At 33.9% G+C, this 20,000-nt stretch overlaps 1 protein-coding gene across 3 annotated transcripts in view; it reads left to right on the top strand.

Moving 5' to 3' along the window:
- LOC137650194 (uncharacterized) overlaps positions 1–20,000 on the top strand; it is a 103,864-nt gene that overhangs the window by 71,493 nt on the left and 12,371 nt on the right. For 2 of the 3 annotated variants that reach the window (XM_068383373.1, XM_068383371.1), the window contains exons 4-5: positions 12,593–12,616; positions 16,293–16,651. In XM_068383373.1, the coding sequence (XP_068239474.1) occupies positions 12,593–12,616; positions 16,293–16,651 (383 nt within the window). The remainder of the gene's footprint in view (positions 1–12,592; positions 12,617–16,292; positions 16,652–20,000) is intronic. The other variant, XM_068383372.1, reaches the window with a different exon arrangement.

The following is a 20,000-nucleotide window of genomic DNA, read 5'->3' as shown; positions in this document are numbered from 1 at the left end:
GCCATCTCGGTGGTTTATTCCGTGTTTTTACATGTATACATAAATATTAACAATACTAAGTATTATATAGAAATGTTTTATATATATACATATATATATATATATATATATATATATATAAAATATATATATATATAAAATATATATATATATATATATATATATATATATTAAATATATATATATATACATATATGTATGTACTGAAAACATATACACTTATATATACAAATACAAATTCATATGCTTAGTTATTTTCATGCATATATAATGTATAGATATATATATATATATATATATATATATATATATACATACATATGTATATATATACATATAATATACATATATACATGCATACATATATATATATATATATATATATATATATATATATATATATATATATAAACAGTATATACTTTTTCATTGCGAAGGAAGAAAAATGTCCTGGCTTTTAGCAGGATAAAAATAGATACCTTAAATGTAGATATGTTGCCGGAACCAGAATCAATTGAAAGAAACATACGAATCGATACTTGGGGATAATAAGGGGGATTATTATTATTATTATTATTATTATTATTATTATTATTATTATTAAAGTCAAACTCGACTCTCAAAAAGCTGGCTCGATTGAAAACAAGAAGAAAAGAATTATATTACTGTTAAATAAATAAAATAAAATATATATTACATATAATCTATAAAAAAAAGAGTAAATTATGCGATAAAATTCTGTGCTAAATAGAAATATAAATCGTATGCCACAAAACAAGGCGATCGTCTGGCATACAGTTAAGACCCAGATAACTAGTTGTCACAGGGCCAAATTGATTCAACATTTACAAGATCCACTCTGGCACCAAAAAAAAAAAAAAAAAAAAAAAAAAAAAAAAAAAAAAAAAAAAAACCTCAGAGCACAGACCTCCGCCAAGGCAGGTCAATGAAAGCCCTGTCCGGAGGAAAAGAAGAAGAAGAAGACTGCTTAAAGGTCGCTCATGAATGGCAGAGGCAAGGGGCAGTGGCATTGTCATGGCAAGCAGGACAATACCCTAGAGAATGACCATATATTATATGATCAGCGACCAAGCCCCCTCTCCAACCAAGCTACGACCAGGGAGGGCCAGGCAATGGCTGCTGATGACTCAGCAGATAGACCTATAAACTCGCCCCAACCACCCTATCCTTATCTCGCAAGGATGGTGAAGTTTCAGCAACCAAAGAAACTAACGAGTTTGAGCAGGACTCGAACCCCAGTCTGGCGATCACCAAGCGAGGACGTTACCACCAGGCCATCGAAACACCTCGGGCTTAGATTGCTGCGACCTGATAGTCTTAAGGGCTAATGTTTAAATCCCCACAGAGGTTTATCTGCCTCTAGATGCTTAGCTGAAAAATATTGGAATATTTATGAGTGTTTATTATTATTATTATTATTATTATTATTATTACTTGCTAAGCCACAACCCTAGTTGGAAAACAGGATGCTTTAAGCCCTGGGGCCTCAAAAGGGATAATAGCCCAGTGAGGAAAGGAAACAAGGAAAAGCAGTAACAACACCTAAACAAACATTTCCTACAAAAACTATAAAAACTTGAACAAAACAAGCGGAAGAGAAATAAGATAGAATAGTGTACCCGAGTGTACCCATTAAAAAAAAAAGAAATGGTTGAGAGTATATAAAAACACAAGAAATCATTATTTGGATGCGTACAGATCAAGAAACTTGAAATTAGGATACCATTATTTTTGTAAAGGCAGATTTCTCAAGCACATTCTCAACATTAAAATTTGCAACGCCACCTTCAAAGAGGACCAGTAGAAACATCGCACATTTATGTGTATATACGTTTATCTGTATATTCATTTTGCCATGTAATGTTCCCTTTCTGAGTGGGGATACCTTAAGGATTTGTGTATGGCCATGATCAGCAAAGACACCCAAACTAGATTGGTTTACTGTGAGCGACCAGACTAAAGTCTCCACCATCACCAATAGGAAGTGCCAGCGTGGTGATGAAAATGACCAAACCCCAGACATGTATTGAGGCCTTTGTCCTGCAGTGGACTAGAAACGGATGCATTCTTTTTTTTTTTTTGATGAAAACGTTGAAGAAGTATTATTATCATTATTATTATTATTATTATTATTACTTGCTAAGCCACAACCCTAGTTGGAAAAGCAGGATACTATAGGCCCAGCGGCCGCAACAGGGAAAATAGCTCAGTGAAGAAAGGAAACAAGGAAAACAGTAACAACACCCAAAAAATAATTTCCTATAAAAACTATAAAAACTTTAACCAAACAAGAGGAAGAGAAATTAGATAGAATAGTGTGCCCGAGTGTACCCTCAAGCAAGAGAACTCTAACCCAAGTAAAAATTAAAATGAGAAATATCACCAAAAATAAAATATTTCGAAACACTCGTAATGAAAGGTGTAGACTTCAACATGAAAAATTATTTTACTATTCTTACCAAATCCGAAATTAGTTGCAATTCTTTAACTGTAAGAAGAATTTATAACAAATCGTATTATCAATTCAATTGATATTTCAAAATTAAAAAAATAGAATTCTATATAAATTATGCTCCTAAACACACACACACACACACTTATTTATATATGTGTGTACAATAGAACCACAGGGAAAATAACACACACATATATATATATATATATATATATATATATATATATATATATATATATATATACATATAGATATATATATATATATATATATATATATATATATACATATATATATATATACTGTATATATATACATACACACACACACACACACATATATATATATATATATATATATATATATATATATATATATATATATATAGCATATGTGCAAAAGAACCATAGCAAAAATGAAAATATAATATAATATATATATATATATATATATATATATATATATATATATATATATACAGTATATATATATATATATATATATATATATATATATATATATATATATATATATATATATATATAAAGTTTATATTTATATATTTAATATTAAATTTTCATCATGCTCTAGTTCTTTTGCACATATACTATATATATATACAGTATATATACAGTATATATATATATATATATGTGTGTGTGTGTGTGTGTGTGTGTGTGTGTGTGTGCCTATATATACATACACACACTAGGAAGAAAACAAAAACAAAATAGACTCAAATCGAAGTAGAGAAAAAGCCAAAGACGCGAAAAATGCCTACCAGCTTCGCGACCCAGATAAACAGAATGCCATATCAAAGTTAAGTGGCAAATAACTACATTGAATCCACGCCCCCTTCGAGAGAGATATCGGCTAATCTTCACTTCACAGGACTTAATGGCTTGTACGGGACGAGGAAATTAACTGGCGCAATAAATTATTAAATAAAAAAAGACTGAAATACATACATTATTGTCCCTTCAACTACCTTGGACCAGTGTTTGCAGTATTTTTAACTTTGCCTTTTTTTTTAAACCTTTTCCACCGTGTTGCATTGGAGTTCTCTTGTTTAGAAGGGTACATTCAGGCACGCTATTCTATTTGGTTTTCCTTATTTCCTTTCCTCAATGGACTGTTTTCTCTGTTGGAGCCCTTGGGCTTATAGCTAATTTAACAACTTTGTTAGTAATAATAATAATAATAATAATAACAACAATAATAATAATAATAATAATAATAATAATATTTTATATCCGGTTCCTTATTTCCTTTCCTCAATGGACTGTTTTCTCTGTTGGAGTCCTTGGGCTTATAGCTGCTTTAACAAGGGTTGTAACTTAGCTAATAATGATAATAATAATAATAATAATAATAATAATAATATTTATATCCGGTTGCTTATTTCCTTTCCTCAATGGACTGTTTTCTCTGTTGGAGCCCTTGGGCTTATAGCTGCTTCAACAACTTTGCTAGTAGTAATAATAATAATAATAATAATAATAATAATAATAATAATAACAATAATAATAATAATAATAATAATAATAATATTTTATATCCGGTTCCTTATTTCCTTTCCTCAATGGACTGTTTTCTCTGTTGGAGCCCTTGGGCTTATAGCTGCTTTAACAACAAGGATTGTAACTTAGCTAATAATAATAATAATAATAATATTTTATATCCGGTTCCTTATTTCCTTTCCTCAATGGACTGTTTTCTCTGTTGGAGCCCTTGGGCTTATAGGCCTAGCTGCTTTAACAACTAGGGTTGTAGCTTTGCTAGTAGTAGTAATAATAATAATAACAATAATAATAATAATAATAATAATAATAATAATAATAATAATAATAATAATAATAATATTTTATATCCGGTTCCTTTTTTTCCTTTCTTCAATGGACTGTTTTCTCTGTTGGAGCCCTTGGGCTTAGAGCTGCTTTAACAACTAGGGTTGTAGCTTAGCTAACAATAATAATAATAATAATAATAATAATAATAATAATAATAATAATAATAATAATGTCTTTTATCCGGTTCTTGTTCAAGAATTTTCGAAATGTTATATTTCTCAACTCAACCACACATCTTATGAAAGATCTATTTTAATGTTGTTACTGTTCTTAAAATGTCTTATTTCAATGATTCATTACTTCTCTTGTAGTTTATTTATTTCCTTGTTTCCTTTCCTTGTTTCCAACGGGGAAAATAACCAAGTGAGGAAAGGAAATGAGGAAATAAACTACAAGAGAAGTAAAGAATAATTGAAATAACATATTTTATGAACAGTATCAACATTAAAAAAGATCTTTCATAGAGCTTAATAAAGAAAATTGACGAAAATACGAATTAATTCAAGTGAAATTTATATTCTATAAGGTAGCATATAACTTTTAATTAATTCCTTAAGAATAACTTATTGAACAAACTAAGAAAATCTTTGCAATGTTGTAGCCACATTGATAAAAAAACACATGTTCTTATGAGCTACTACTGTTATTATCACCAATGCAGTGAAGAATAGATAAGACATTGCAATAATCAAGCCAGCAATTTCTGTAATGGAAAATGAAATTGCCGTCAACGTATATTTGATTATAGAACGAATTAACAGCTGACGTAATATCGTCCTTCTAATACATTGGATGACAGTTTTGGGACTCTGATCACGTAAAGAGCTATTATATATCTATCTACTTATTTAAATCAATCATATATTTTATCTATCTACTTGTCTATTCATTTCTTCTATCTATAAGTACTGCACTAGCCTCCTGGTTAGTACTGTGGTAACGTATTCGCCTAGCATTGGCATGGCAGCGGATCGATCCCCGCCCTGGACTGTGAGTTTAATCTGTTTACTGAGGAGGATACAGTTTTTTAATTCAATCATCCATTTTATTTATCTACTTGCTATTCATTTATTCTATTTATAAGTACTGTATTAGCCTACTGGCTAGTACAGTGCTAACGTATTCGCCTAGCATTGGCATGGCAGCAGAACGATCCCAGCCCAGGACTGTGAGTTAAGATATTTACTGGGGAGAATACATTTTTTTTTCAATTCAATCATCCATTTTATTTATCTACTTGCCTATTCATTTCTTTCATCTATAAGTACTGCACTAGCCTCCTGGTTAGTACAGTGGTAACGTATTCGCCTAGCATCCGCATGGCAGCAGATCAATCCCCGCCCTGGACCGTGAGTTAAGCTATTTACTGGGGAGGATAGTTTTTTTCAATTCAATCATCCATTTTATTCATCTATTTGTCTATTCATTTCTTTTATCTATAAGTACTGCACTAGCCTCCTGGTTAGTACAATGGTAACAAATTCGCCTAGCATTCGCATGGCAGCAGAACGATCCCAGCCCGGGACTGTGAGTTAAGCTATTTACTGGGGAGGATACATTTTTCCAATTCAATCATCCATTTTATTTATCTATTTGCCTATTCATTTCTCTTATCTATAAGTATTGTATTAGCCTCCTGGCTAGTACAGAGCTAACATATTCGCTTAGCATTCGCATGGCAGCAGATCGATCCCCGCCCGGGACTTTGCGTTAAGCTATTTACTGGGGATGATACAGCTGTGGTTGGGCACAACAGTAGGGGGTTAGGCTTGCCAAGCTGACGTTCTCGTGAGCATCTATACTGACGAAAATGAAACCAGACACCGGACCGTGATTTTAAGCTGTTTACTGGGGATGATACAGCTGTGGTTGGGCACAACAGTAGGGGGTTGGCCTTGCCCGGCTGACGTTCTAGTGAGCATCTATGAGTGTATAGAGGAGAAGCCGATAAACTACACCCATATTTTCCTACCGTTTTCGATTTTGACTATTTTCTTTTCGATTTTTACTATTTTCTTTTCGATTTTTACTATTTTCTTTTCTATTTTTACTATTTTCTTTTCTATTTTTACTATTTTCTTTTGGATTTTTACTATTTTCAAGGTCGTAAATGATTTGAGAGTCGAGTTCAGATATCGCTAAACATACGCAGGCTGATACCACTGGGACTAGCATCGATTCACGTGGGCGATTCCGACCCCTCCCCTTCCCGGAGGGGTGCGCCTTCCCTCACCCCGGGCCAATCCCCCCAACTGGCAGGGCGTTGACAATGCAACACTGAGCCTGTCAGATTACCAGAACACCTTTTCCCTTTTTGCTCGTTTCTTTGTTTCTTAGAATATCTTTATGTTAGAATGTCTTTATGATCCCAGTTCTGTTTGCATATGTAATTATATTAGTTGATATTTGATTACTTAGTTACTTTCAATTGTATTTTACCATACTCTTTTATTCTGACTGTGGTTCTCTCTAGTTTACTTTTGGCTTTTCCTCTTCTTGAAAGGTTGCTAATTGAGTCAAGGGCATATTTGTCTTCTTCAATTTTCTCTGTTGGAGCCCTTGGGCTTATAGCTTCCTGCTTTAACAACTGGGGTTGTAGATTAGCTAGTATTAATAATAATAATAATAATAAATAATAATAATAATAATAATAATAATAATAATAATAATTATAATAATAATATAAATAATAATAATATAAATAATAATAATAATAAATAATAACAACAACAACAACAACAATAATAATAATAATAATAATAATAATAATAATGATAATAATAAAAATTAAATGATAACTACCAATTGTAGCTAACCCTTTTTACATTGTATTGAAAAGCGAGTAGTCTCAATTAGTTCTGTGGGCTGTTATAGTCTTGTTTTTTATGTTTTAAATTATTCAAATTATAATTAGCCAAAAAAACAACATCAATTATTGTCCTTAAAAATTTCAATATTTTCTTTTGCTGTAGCACTGATGCTGTTAAACTCAGCAGCTGTGGAGGTAAAACAAATTGTTTATAAACATACTCTAAAAGTAATTATTCATTACTGTTGACACCTATATCATTTGAAACTATTTTTCATACTATATGTAGCCTACATAGGAACTATAATTTTTCAATAAAGTTTGTAGTAGACTTTGACCCTAAAAAAAATATTGTCTAAAATTCCTCCACACACACGCTCTCTCTCTCTCTCTCTCTCTCTCTCTCTCTCTCTCTCTCTCTCTCTCTCTCTCTCTCTCTCTCTCTCTCTCTCTCATACTTACACGTATCCTTTATATACGTCTGTTTATATACACCTTATAGGCCTATATATATTCATGAGTAAATATGTATATATGTATATATACTAGTGTATGCAACCCGTCAAAATGACGGCTAGATATTTAGATAGATATACACACTAACAGTTTCAACCTTTCCCAACCCCTCCCCCTTTCCTAACAAGAATATATATATATATATATATATATATATATATATATATATATATATATATATATAGCCTATACATATATCATCATCATGAATGAAGAAATATTGAATTAAATGCTCAAGATAGAGACAACTGGCGAAATCTAACCGAGGCCCTTTGCGTCAATAGGCGTAGGAGGAGGAGATGATGATGATAATGATATATTCATACACACACACACACACACACACACACACATATATATATATATATATATATATATATGTGTGTGTGTGTGTGTGTGTGTGTGTGTGTGTGTGCACAAACGAGACAGTGCATCTTCCCCTGTACTATCAATACGTATATACATATGTTAGGAAGTGTTAATATATATCATAGATTTGCTGGAAAGAGTAGCCTCTGTTATAAGTGAACACGTATACAGTAGACGGTTTCTTCGACCCCCCTCGTATAATAAACGGTGTTCGATCGCATAGTGGGAGTCATGTCGTATTGATATTCTTCGTTGGGGGTTAAACTTAAGTTCATTGTGTTACATCACGGTTTAAATGTTTAAAGGCCGCTCATGAATGGCAGAAGCAAGGCACAGTTACATTGCCTTATCAAGCAGGACGAAGCCCTTGAGACTGACCATTTATACATATGATCAGCGCACAAGCCGCCTCTCCATCCAAGCTAGAACCAAGGGCCAGGCAATGGCTACTGATGACTCAGCAGATAGACCTACAGGCTCCCCCAAACCCCCCATCTTTAGCTCTCAAGGATAGTGAGGTTGCAATGGCCAAGGAAACTAACGAGTTTGAGCGGGACTCTAACCCCAGACTGGCGTTCACCAGTCAGGGACATTACCACATCGGCCACCACAAGTTAAGACTGTTTTATATCTCCATGTTTTCCATCTTAATTTCTATATAGTTTCTATACATGAGGTGTTCACCCTTTCTCTACTATACTATAGTCCATTTCTTTTAGCTAGGCAGATTTGCACCGACTCGCAGCGGTGCCCTTTTAGCTCGGAAAAGTTTCCTGATCGCTGATTGGTTAGAATTATCTTGTCCAACCAATCAGTGATCAGGAAACTTTTCCGAGTTTCCTAATCGCTGATTGGTTAGAATTATCTTGTCCAACCAATCAGCGATCAGGAAACTTTTCCGAGCTAAAAGGGCACCGCTGCGAGTCGGTGCAAATATGCCTCGCTAAAAGAAATGGACTATAGCTGATTGGTTGGAATTATTTTGTCCAACCAATCAGCTAGTAGGAAACTTTTCCGAGCTAAAGGGGCACCACTGCGAGTCAGTGCAAATGCGCCTCAGTATAAAAAAGAAAAAAAAAATTGAGCACAGTATAAAATTTTATAATTCAACTACGTCCAAAAAACTACAGTGGAGTAGTAAGCCTACTGGTATGTGCCAAGGTGAATTTTGTGTGTTTTCAAGCATTGTCTCTTTTTTTTCCCTTGTGATTCTTTGTGCTTGCCTGAATGGGTCGCTTTATGAAATGTTCTATGGGAAACAAATAAATTGATTAACGTGGTCATATTTTTTTCAGGGCTCTCATTTTCATTAAATAAAGTTCTTTAAGTTATTAATTTCGTATAAAGTTTCATCTTCTTTAATTTGATTCTTTGGTCATGATATTAAAATTTCAATTGTATAGTTAACTTTATGCGATATCGAGCTTAAGTGACTTAGTTTTATATATATATATATATATATATATATATATATATATATATATATATATATATATATATATATATATATATACTGTATATATATATATATATATATATATATATATATATATATATATATATACATACATCGGACATGACAATTCATGTCTGGAGATTGGCCATATTATATATATGTATATGTGTATATATATATATATATATATATATATATATATATATATATATATATATATATATATATGTGTGTGTGTGTGTGTATGTATACACATATATACACATATAAATATATGGGGTCAGGGATTGGGTCAGTCATATGAAGAGAATAAGAAGAAGTTTTGGAAAGAAGTGAAGAGAGTAAGGAAGGCTGGCGCAAGAATTGAAGAGACAGTGAAAGATGGAAATGGAAGGTTGTTAAAAGGAGAGGAGGCAAGGAAAAGGTGGGCGGAATATTTTGAAAGTTTGCTGAATGTTGAGGATAATAGGGAGGCAGATATAATTGCTGTTCCAGGTGTTGAGGTGCCAGTGATGGGAGGTGAGAATGAGAGAGAGATAACAATAGAGGAAGTGAGGAGAGCACTAGATGAAACGAGAGTAGGAAAAGCATCTGGTATGGACGGTGTGAAAGCTGAGATGTTGAAGGAAGGGGGTGTGACTGTACTTGAATGGTTGGTGAGATTGTTTAATATGTGTTTTGTGTTGTCAATGGTACCAGTAGATTGGGTTTGTGCATGTATTGTACCACTATATAAGGGTAAGGGAGATGTGCATGAGTGTTGTAATTCAAGAGGTATTAGTTTGTTGAGTGTAGTTGGAAAAGTGTATGGTAGAGTACTGATTAATAGGATTAAGGATAAAACAGAGAATGCAATCTTGGAAGTACAGGGTGGTTTTAGAAGAGGTAGGGGTTGTATGAATCAGATTTTTACAGTTAGGCAGATATGCGAGAAATATTTAGCAAAAGGTAAGGAGGTGTATGTTGCGTTTATGGATCTGGAGAAAGCATATGATAGAGTTGATAGGGAAGCAATGTGGGATGTGATGAGGTTATATGGAGTTGGTGGAAGGTTGTTGCAAGCAGTGAAAAGTTTATACAAAGGTAGTAAAGCATGTGTTAGAATAGGAAATGAAGTGAGTGATTGGTTTCCGGTGAGAGTGGGGCTGAGACAGGGATGTGTGATGTCGCCGTGGTTGTTTAACTTGTATGTTGATGGAGTGGTGAGAGAGGTGAATGCTCGAGTGCTTGGACGAGGATTAAAACTGGTAGGCGAGAATGACCATGAATGGGAGGTAAATCAGTTGTTGTTTGCGGATGATACTGTACTGGTAGCAGACACAGAAGAGAAGCTTGACCGACTAGTGACAGAATTTGGAAGGGTGTGTGAGAGAAGGAAGTTGAGAGTTAATGTGGGTAAGAGTAAGGTTATGAGATGTACGAGAAGGGAAGGTGGTGCAAGGTTGAATGTCATGTTGAATGGAGAGTTACTTGAGGAGGTGGATCAGTTTAAGTACTTGGGGTCTATTGTTGCAGCAAATGGTGGAGTGGAAGCAGATGTACGTCAGAGAGTGAATGAAGGTTGCAAAGTGTTGGGGGCAGTTAAGGGAGTAGTAAAAAATAGAGGGTTGGGCATGAATGTAAAGAGAGTTCTATATGAGAAAGTGATTGTACCAACTGTGATGTATGGATCGGAGTCGTGGGGAATGAAAGTGATGGAGAGACAGAAATTGAATGTGTTTGAGATGAAGTGTCTGAGGAGTATGGCTGGTGTATCTCGAGTAGATAGGGTTAGGAACGAAGTGGTGAGGGAGAGAACGGGTGTAAGAAATGAGTTAGCGGCTAGAGTGGATATGAATGTGTTGAGGTGGTTTGGCCATGTTGAGAGAATGGAAAATGGTTGTCTGCTAAAGAAGGTGATGAATGCAAGAGTTGATGGGAGAAGTACAAGAGGAAGGCCAAGGTTTGGGTGGATGGATGGTGTGAAGAAAGCTCTGGGTGATAGGAGGATAGATGTGAGAGAGGCAAGAGAGCGTGCTAGAAATAGGAATGAATGGCGAGCGATTGTGACGCAGTTCCAGTAGGCCCTGCTGCTTCCTCCGGGGCCTTAGATGACCGCGGAGGTAGCAGCAGTAGGGGAGTCAGCATTATGAAGCTTCATCTGTGGTGGAAATGTGGGAGGTTGGGCTGTGGCACCCTAGCAGTACCAGCTGAACTCGGTTGGGTCCCTGATTAGGCTGAAGGAACATAGAGAGTAGAGGTCCCATTTTTGTTTTGTTTCATTGTTGGTGTCGGCTACCCCCCAAAATTGGGGGAAGTGCCTTGGTATATAGATAGATAGATATATATATTTAAATATATATATATATATATGATATATATACAGTATATATATATATATATATATATATATATATATATATATATATATATATATATATATATATATATATACACTGTATGTGTGTTTGTATGGTATATGTAGCGTACGTCTGTGCGTTTGTGAAGTTGCTTCAATAATTGACAAGTTTCGTAGCTCATCCTTTAGGCATAATAATGATTATAATTTTTGTTACTAATCGTATCACTAGATTTTCTTTCCCGTTTTATTATGGTTGAGTATTTGGTATTACAAGCTAGGCTATAACCCTAGTTGGAAAAGCAAGATGCTATAAGCCCAGGGGCTCCAACAGGGAAAAACAGCCCAGTGAGGAAAGGAAACAAGAAATAAATAATCCAGCATTATATTAATTTCTGAAATATCTTTTTAAATTATATATAATTTTGTGTATGTTTCTATATTAATCTGTTTTATTCTATTACCTATATTTCCTTGTAGTTTAAATCTCTAATTATATTATGTATATTCTTCTTTTCTTTTATTTACTACATTTTTATGTACTTTTCATTTCCAATTCTTAATTCTGAATATTTAGCATGAAATAATGCATGAATATATACTAGTTTCTTGAAAAAAAAAATATTTCAAATAATTCTTGCCACACTTTCTAGAGTATGTATCTAAATAAGTTATTATCTTTTACTGATCTTAAATGCATGATATATGATATGAAGATCACAGTTCCATTATCACTTATATTTTCTCTCCTATTTTATCTCTTCCTTTTCTTTAACAGGAGGATAACCAGCCGAAATCACCGGTAAGTAACTGGGTGTACAGTTGGCTTCGTAAATTCTGGTACACCACATAGGAAGCAAAGGAGATGTCAGTGTACCGGAATTAATGCAGCCAACTGTATCTGTTGCCATACGGCTTTGGGTGACTGGAATTAAAATTACTAATTCTGTCAATTCTTTATACTCGTGTAATCACACACACACACACACACACACACACACACACCATCATCATCATAATCCGTTTTTAGTCCACTGCAGGACAAAGGCCACAAACATGCCCTTCCACTCTCGCGTCTGTTTACGGTCTTTCTGCGCCAGTTTATACCCGAAAATTTCCTTAGTCCGTCAATCCATCGTCTTCTCTTCCTTGTTTCGCTCGCAATCTCTAAGTAACCATTCTTTTATTCCTAATGTCTATCTACTATATGTCATTCTCATTGTTATGTTCTGCTCATGTCCACTTCTCTTTTTTTTTCATGTTAGAATATCCTCGACTTTAGTTTTCTCTCGTATCCTTGTTGCTCTTTTTCTGTTTCTTAGTGTTAATCCCATCAGTATTCTTTCTATGGATATCTTCAAGTGTTCTAACATAAGATTCAGCTATTCTTTGTCTTTGAAGGGCTTTCATTACTGCTGAAGTTTTGACAGAATCAAAAGCTTTCTCATAGTCTTTAAATGCCATACATAGTGGTTTGTGGTTCCATTAGCTGGTTAATTACATGGATATGGCCAGTTGTTGAATACCCACTTCCAAAAGCCTGCCTGCTCTCTTGGTTGAATAAAGTCTAGCTGCCTTTCTATCCAGCCTAATATGAGATTAGTAAATCTTTTATATATTACTGAGATTAAACTTGATGGGTGGTAAATCTTCAGGTCTTGTGTCTCCTTGTGGATTAGTATAATGATAAAGTTTTTCCAAGCTGTAGGTACAGAGCATTTATGCAGACATTTGGTGTAAAGTTCAGCCAGTTTTACTACTACCAAATCTTCATCTATTATCGGATCAATTGCTTAGCCATTTCTGTTTTGCCTCTTTTCATGCCTTTTAATGGTTTCTTTACTTCTATGGTTACTTTTGGTACCAGCTCAGGTGTTTCATTATTTCCATTGGTAAATTTATTTATTACATTAGTTTTGTATATATAGTGTTGTATAAAAATCCTCTGCAATTTTTATCACTCCATCTCTTATGTTGATAATAAAATTTACTTCCAGTTTGATCCTTTAAGGTAAATATCCTTTTGGCATCCTGTTCTAAGCATTCTTTTCATTGACTTGATGCTTCTTCCATTTTTTAGTGTTTCCTCAATTATGGTCTGATTCTGTTTACGATTGTCTTGATTTTATAGTTTGTATATTGTTTAGGATAGTTTTGCTAATTCTATTCCATCTCTCTTTAATTTTACCCTCATTTCCAATTTTTTTCTTTATTAGGTTTTGGTGATTTTTTTATGTTTCCTTTACGTTGTTTAGGAACTTTTATATATACTGTGTATATATATATATATATATATATATATATATATATATATATATATATACTGTATATATATATACATATATATATATATATATATATATATATATATATATATACACATATTCAAATAAGCCATATATATTTTTGATACATTGATGCAAATGAACTACAGGGGAAATTAAATTATTTGAGGAAATAGTGACTATATATAAATATAATATATATATATATATATATATATATATATATATATATATACATACAGATATATATAGTCACGATTTCCTCAAATAATTTAATTTTCCCTGTAAATTTAATTTTCCCTGTAGTTCATTTGCATCTGAGCATCCCGTTTCCTTGTAAGTTTTCCGCATATATGTGTGTGTGTATATATATATATATATATATATATATATATATATATATATATATATATAAATATATATATACATATATATATATAATTATATATATATAATATATATATATATATATATATATATATATATATATATATATATATATATATACATATATATATATATATATATATATATAAATGTAAACATATGTGTGTACAAGCACCATTGCTATCATCTTCATCATCACTGCTATCAATATGATCTCTTTATGCACCTTCTTGTCACTGATGACACCAACTTAACCCGGTCTATTTCGCAATTCTTATATCTCCCTACAATACATCTGATTTAATTACCTCATTAGTCATAAAATACACTAAAATTATTTACCTCATAACGTAGCCTATGATAAAGTACCCCATAAAACAGCCTATGATTAATACCTCATATAATAACATATAATTAATTACCTCATATAATACCCTTTAATTAATTACATCATATTATAGCCTTTAATTAATTACCTCATATTATAGCCTTTAATTAATTATCTCATAATATAACCCATAATTAATTACCTCAATAGTCATCTCATAAAATAACACATAATTAATTACCTCAATGATCATCTCCTAAAATAGCCTATAATTAATTACCTCTTTAGTCATCTCATAAAATAGCCTATAATTAATTACCTCTTTAGTCATCTCATAAAATAGCCTATAATTAATTACCTTATTAGTCATCTAATAAATTTACCTCCATTTAATTACCTCTTTAGTCATCTCATAAAATAGCCTATAATTAATTGCCTCTTTAATCATCTCATAAATCTGCCTATAATTAATAACCGCATTATTTATTTAATAAATTTGCCTATAATTAATAACCGCATTATTCATCTCATAAATTTGCCTATAATTAATTACCTTATTAGTCATTTCATAAATTTGCCTATAATTAATTACCTCTTTAGTCATCTCATAAATTTGCCTATAATTAATTACCTCTTTAGTCATCTCATAAATTTGCCAATAATTAATTAGCTCATTAGTCATCTCATAAAATAAATTAAAAGACTAAATAGATTAAATCTAGTATTTTACATTCAATGATCACAATGAAATGGAGGAGAATAACTATATTCAATTTTTTTTAATGAGGCGCATTTGCACTGACTCGCAGCGGTGCCCTTTTAGCTCGGAAAAGTTTCCTGCTATCTGATTGGTTAGAATTATCTTGTCCAACCAATCAGCGATCAGGAAACTTTTCCGAGCCAAAAGGGGCACCGCTGCGAGTCTGTGCAAATCTGCCAAACTAAAAAGAATTGATTATAGTGAACTGTCTGCTAATAAATAATATGCAATAGAAGTAATGAACAATTAAGATAAACTATTCTAAAAACAATAACAATAAAAATAGATCTTTCACATATATTCTAAAAAAAAGAAACTTAAAAAAAAAAAAAGTGGAAACAAAATAAGATAGAATAGTATCCTCGATTGTACCCTCAAGCAAGAGAACTCTAACACAAGACAGTGGAAGACCATGGTACAGAGGCTATGGTACTACCCAAGACTAGAGAACAATGGTTTAATTTTGGAGTCCTCCTATAAGCAGGGTTTAAACTTTTAAGGTAATTGCCTTATTTTTAAGGTCATTTCTAAAGTAATCTGGGTTTTACGAAATTACAAACTTCAAATCTAAGGAAATTGGTAACGTTTTAAGGTAATCTAAGGTAAAAAGCAGCAGCATGCAAGGTAATGGCCACAAGCCCAAGTTTAAACCCTGCCTAGAAGAGCTACTTAACATAGCTAAAAAGTCTATTTAAAATTATTTAAATCATTATTGCAGGAACCAGAGGAATGCTCGAAACTGCTCCCGCCATCATTCTCCCCTGTTTCCAAGAGGAAGCCGAAGGAAGACGCCATCAGATTGACTGACCTGAAGAAAGGGGAACCAGCAGAAGCGCCGAGAGAGAGGCACGCGAATAAGAGTAGCGATCGAAAGAAAACAGAGGAGACCCCTAACAGAGGGAGAGGGAGAGAGGAGGGAGAGAGGGGTGCTGGAGGGGGCGTTTCCAAATCGAATAACCGCATCAACTTCTCCGAGGAGGTCTTCAGGCCAAAACACCGCAGCAGGAGAGAGAGGCAGGATTCGGAGGATGAGCTCCAGCTTTCTGACATAGAGCAGATAGAAGAGGGCAGGGACAGGTGAGTCATTAAATGTCCCCTGCAGATATGTTTTTATGTGGTTGTGTGTTTCATTGTACATGAATGGAATTACAAACGTTTCATTGAGAAAAATCAAATTCCAAGCTTACTTTACTACTTACAGGATTGATATTAATTTACTTCCTTGAAAGGAGACTCCGCATGTACAGAGACTATTCAACCAGTAGAGTAATTAGTAGCACTTAGTCTACACTACTAATATTCACATATTATTTATATCACATATCTATTGGCTGAAATGACCAACTCGATTTTCCATCAGGGTTGTTGTGGCCTGATTGGTAAGGTCTCTGCCTGGTGTTTGCCAAACGGGGGTTCGAGTCCCGCTCAGACTCGTTAGTACCTTTAGTGTCTGCAACCTTACCATCCTTGTGAGCTAAGGTTTTGGGGGGCGGGTTTGGGGAAGTCATCAGCAGCCAATGGCTGGCCCTCCCTGGTCCTAGCTTAGGTGGAGAGGGGGCTTGCGCGCTGATTACCCAATATATAGTCAGTCTCTGGGGTATTGGTTTGGGGGGTTTGGGGAATCATCAGCAGTCATTGTCTGGCCCTCCCTGGTCCTAGCTTAGGTGGAGAAGGGGCTTGGGCGTTGATCATACATGGTCAGTCTCTGGGGCATTGTCCTGCTTGCTAGGGCAATATCACTGTCCCTTGCCTCTGCCATTCATGAGCGGCCTTTAAACCTTTAATAGTGGCTTTAGATTCGAACTAAATTATTATTGTATCATTCCATTACCTGATAAATCATTACGAGATTTCTCGTGAAAAAATCAACTTTTCTGATATCGGTATAAATAGGTAAATTAAACCCACAATTTATGAAAAATTATATTTATTTTGAGCTTTCGAAAGGACCGTCTCCCTTCCTCTTCAGAAAACCATTAGTTACACTTTTTTTTATTCTTATGAACCTTTCTGTACCTTTTTAAAAATGTATAATTATTTGTTTTCTGACGAAGAGAGAAGGTCCCTTCGGAAGCTAAAAACAAATTTAATTTTTGATAAATTGTGGGTTATTTTATTTATCATACATACACGGAAAATTGCGTATTTTAAGGCATGAATACCGTTTTTCAAAAGTAAACCTCTAATTACATCGGAAATTTGATTATCTTGCGCGTGATATTAGTTAACTTAATATGCCTCAATATATGGAACCAAGACTAACTGCAAAGGAAATTCATAAGTAAGAAATCCAAAACGTTACTAACTGGCAGAAGCAACACAAGCAAAGAATTAGTATCATAAACAGATTGGAATATATTCCAGTTAACACGATCAGTTATTATTGATATAATTATCATCATGAGGTGAAATTTCTCCTTTAGCTTATGGATTAATTTAATTTACCTAATACCAAAATACTTTAAATCAATCAAACTTTCAATTTACGTACATGAGGATAATAAAATTAATAATCCAAGCATATCAACAAAGCTACTGCCCATTTAAAGGTTTAAAGGCCGCTCATGAATGGCAGAAGCAAGGGAGAGTGACAATGCCATAGCAAGTAGGACAATGCCCTAGATGACCTTATATAGGCCTACATATGATCAGCAACCAAGCCACCTTTCCACCAAAGCTAGGACCAAGGATGGCCAGGCAATGGCGGCTGATGACTCATTATTATTATCATTATTATTATTATTATTATTATTATTATTATCATTTCTTGCTAAGCTACAACCCTAGTTGGAAAAGCAGGATGATATAAGCCCAAGGGCTACAACAGGGAAAATAGCCCAGTGAGGAAAGGAAATAAGGAAAAACTACAAGAAAAGTTTAAGAACAATATTGAATTAAATCTTTCATATATAAACTAAAAGCCTGAAAATAACGAGAGGAAGAGAAACAATATCGAATAGAGTGCAGAAGTGTACCCTCAAGCAAGATATCTCTAACTCAAGACAGTGGAAGACCATGGTACAGAGGCTATGACACTACCCAAGACTAGAGAACAAGGGTTTGATTTTGGAGTGTCCTTCTCCTGGAAGAGTTGCTTACCATAGCTAAAAGTCTCTTCTACCCTATAGGCTCCCTTAAACACTCCATCCTTAGCTCACTAGGATGGCGAGGTTATAGACACTACGAAAAACTATCGAGTTTGAGCGTGACTCGAACCCCAGACCGGCAAGCACCAGATAGGGACGCTTCCAACAGGCCACCTAAGCATGTATTTGCCTCCGAAAGTCTTGTTAATCCCATAAGTAGCACTTCCCCATATTTCAAAATCTGCATTGGACCTTTGCATTCCATCTCAATCCTCTACGTGCACCGGTAGCCTACCATTTCCTAACTGCACAGGTCTGCCTGGCATGTCGATTCACAATAACTATCAGCTCAGGTCCCCCACGCAGGCAGAGAGAAACTGTGCATGTTATTCTCCCTAATGTTCAAGAGTGGTATATCTGATTTTATAGCCATGATTATAGCCTTATCGTAGTGTTTACATCGTTCATTGACGTCACTTCGCCTTACAAATTATCACTTTGAAGAAAAGTCTTGTTTTATCATTCTTAACCCTTTTACCCCATGGACGTACTGGTACTTCCTTGCAAAAAAAACTGCTATTTACATTTTTTTTTTTTTGCATATTTTTGATAACTTTATGAGAAACTTCAGGGATTTTCCAAAAGAATGAAACCAACCTGATCTCTCTATGTCGAAAATTAAGGCTGTTAGGGCAATTTAAAAAATATGTATTGCAACATGTGCTTAAAAAAAAAAAAAAAAAAAAAAAAAAAACACCTGGGGGTTATGGGTTGGAAAGTTCCAAATAGCCTGGGTGTAAAAGGCATAATAAGAAGACCCTTGAAACTCATTAAGGTTGGGAAAGCCTTCAAAAGCGATCAATAATCGAACTTGCTATGATTTGGTGTTCAGTACAGCGTAATTTCACCTATTACTTTCGGATTTGATAAGCATTTATGAGTTAATAATATTGAGGAATAATAGTGTCTGTACTCCAATGCCATTTATATAACTGGAAGGCAGAAAAGAGCAAAATCTCTCTCTCTCTCTCTCTCTCTCTCTCTCTCTCTCTCTCTCTCTCTCTCTCTTTCTCTCTCCAAACCACTTTACGTGTTTGTGATTTAACTCTTCCTATAAACCTTTATTTAATCAGTTTAACGAAACGCTAAAAGATGATACCCCGTTGGAATTACCGTAGAAAATAAGAGAAATCAAATTTTTTTCCAAATGCTTATCGTAATGATAAAATAAATTAGCTTATTTCCGGGTCGGAGCGAAAGAACTATTGCAACAATATATAAGGTACCAGCCTAACAAATACAGAGGTTAAATTATATGATAATTGAATCTGGGCGGTATT

The sequence above is a fragment of the Palaemon carinicauda genome, chromosome 11 (assembly GCF_036898095.1).
Source record: "Palaemon carinicauda isolate YSFRI2023 chromosome 11, ASM3689809v2, whole genome shotgun sequence".
Taxonomy (NCBI): domain Eukaryota; kingdom Metazoa; phylum Arthropoda; class Malacostraca; order Decapoda; family Palaemonidae; genus Palaemon; species Palaemon carinicauda.
The sequence above is the reverse complement of the archived record's forward strand: the minus strand, read 5'-3'. Positions and strand labels throughout refer to the sequence as shown.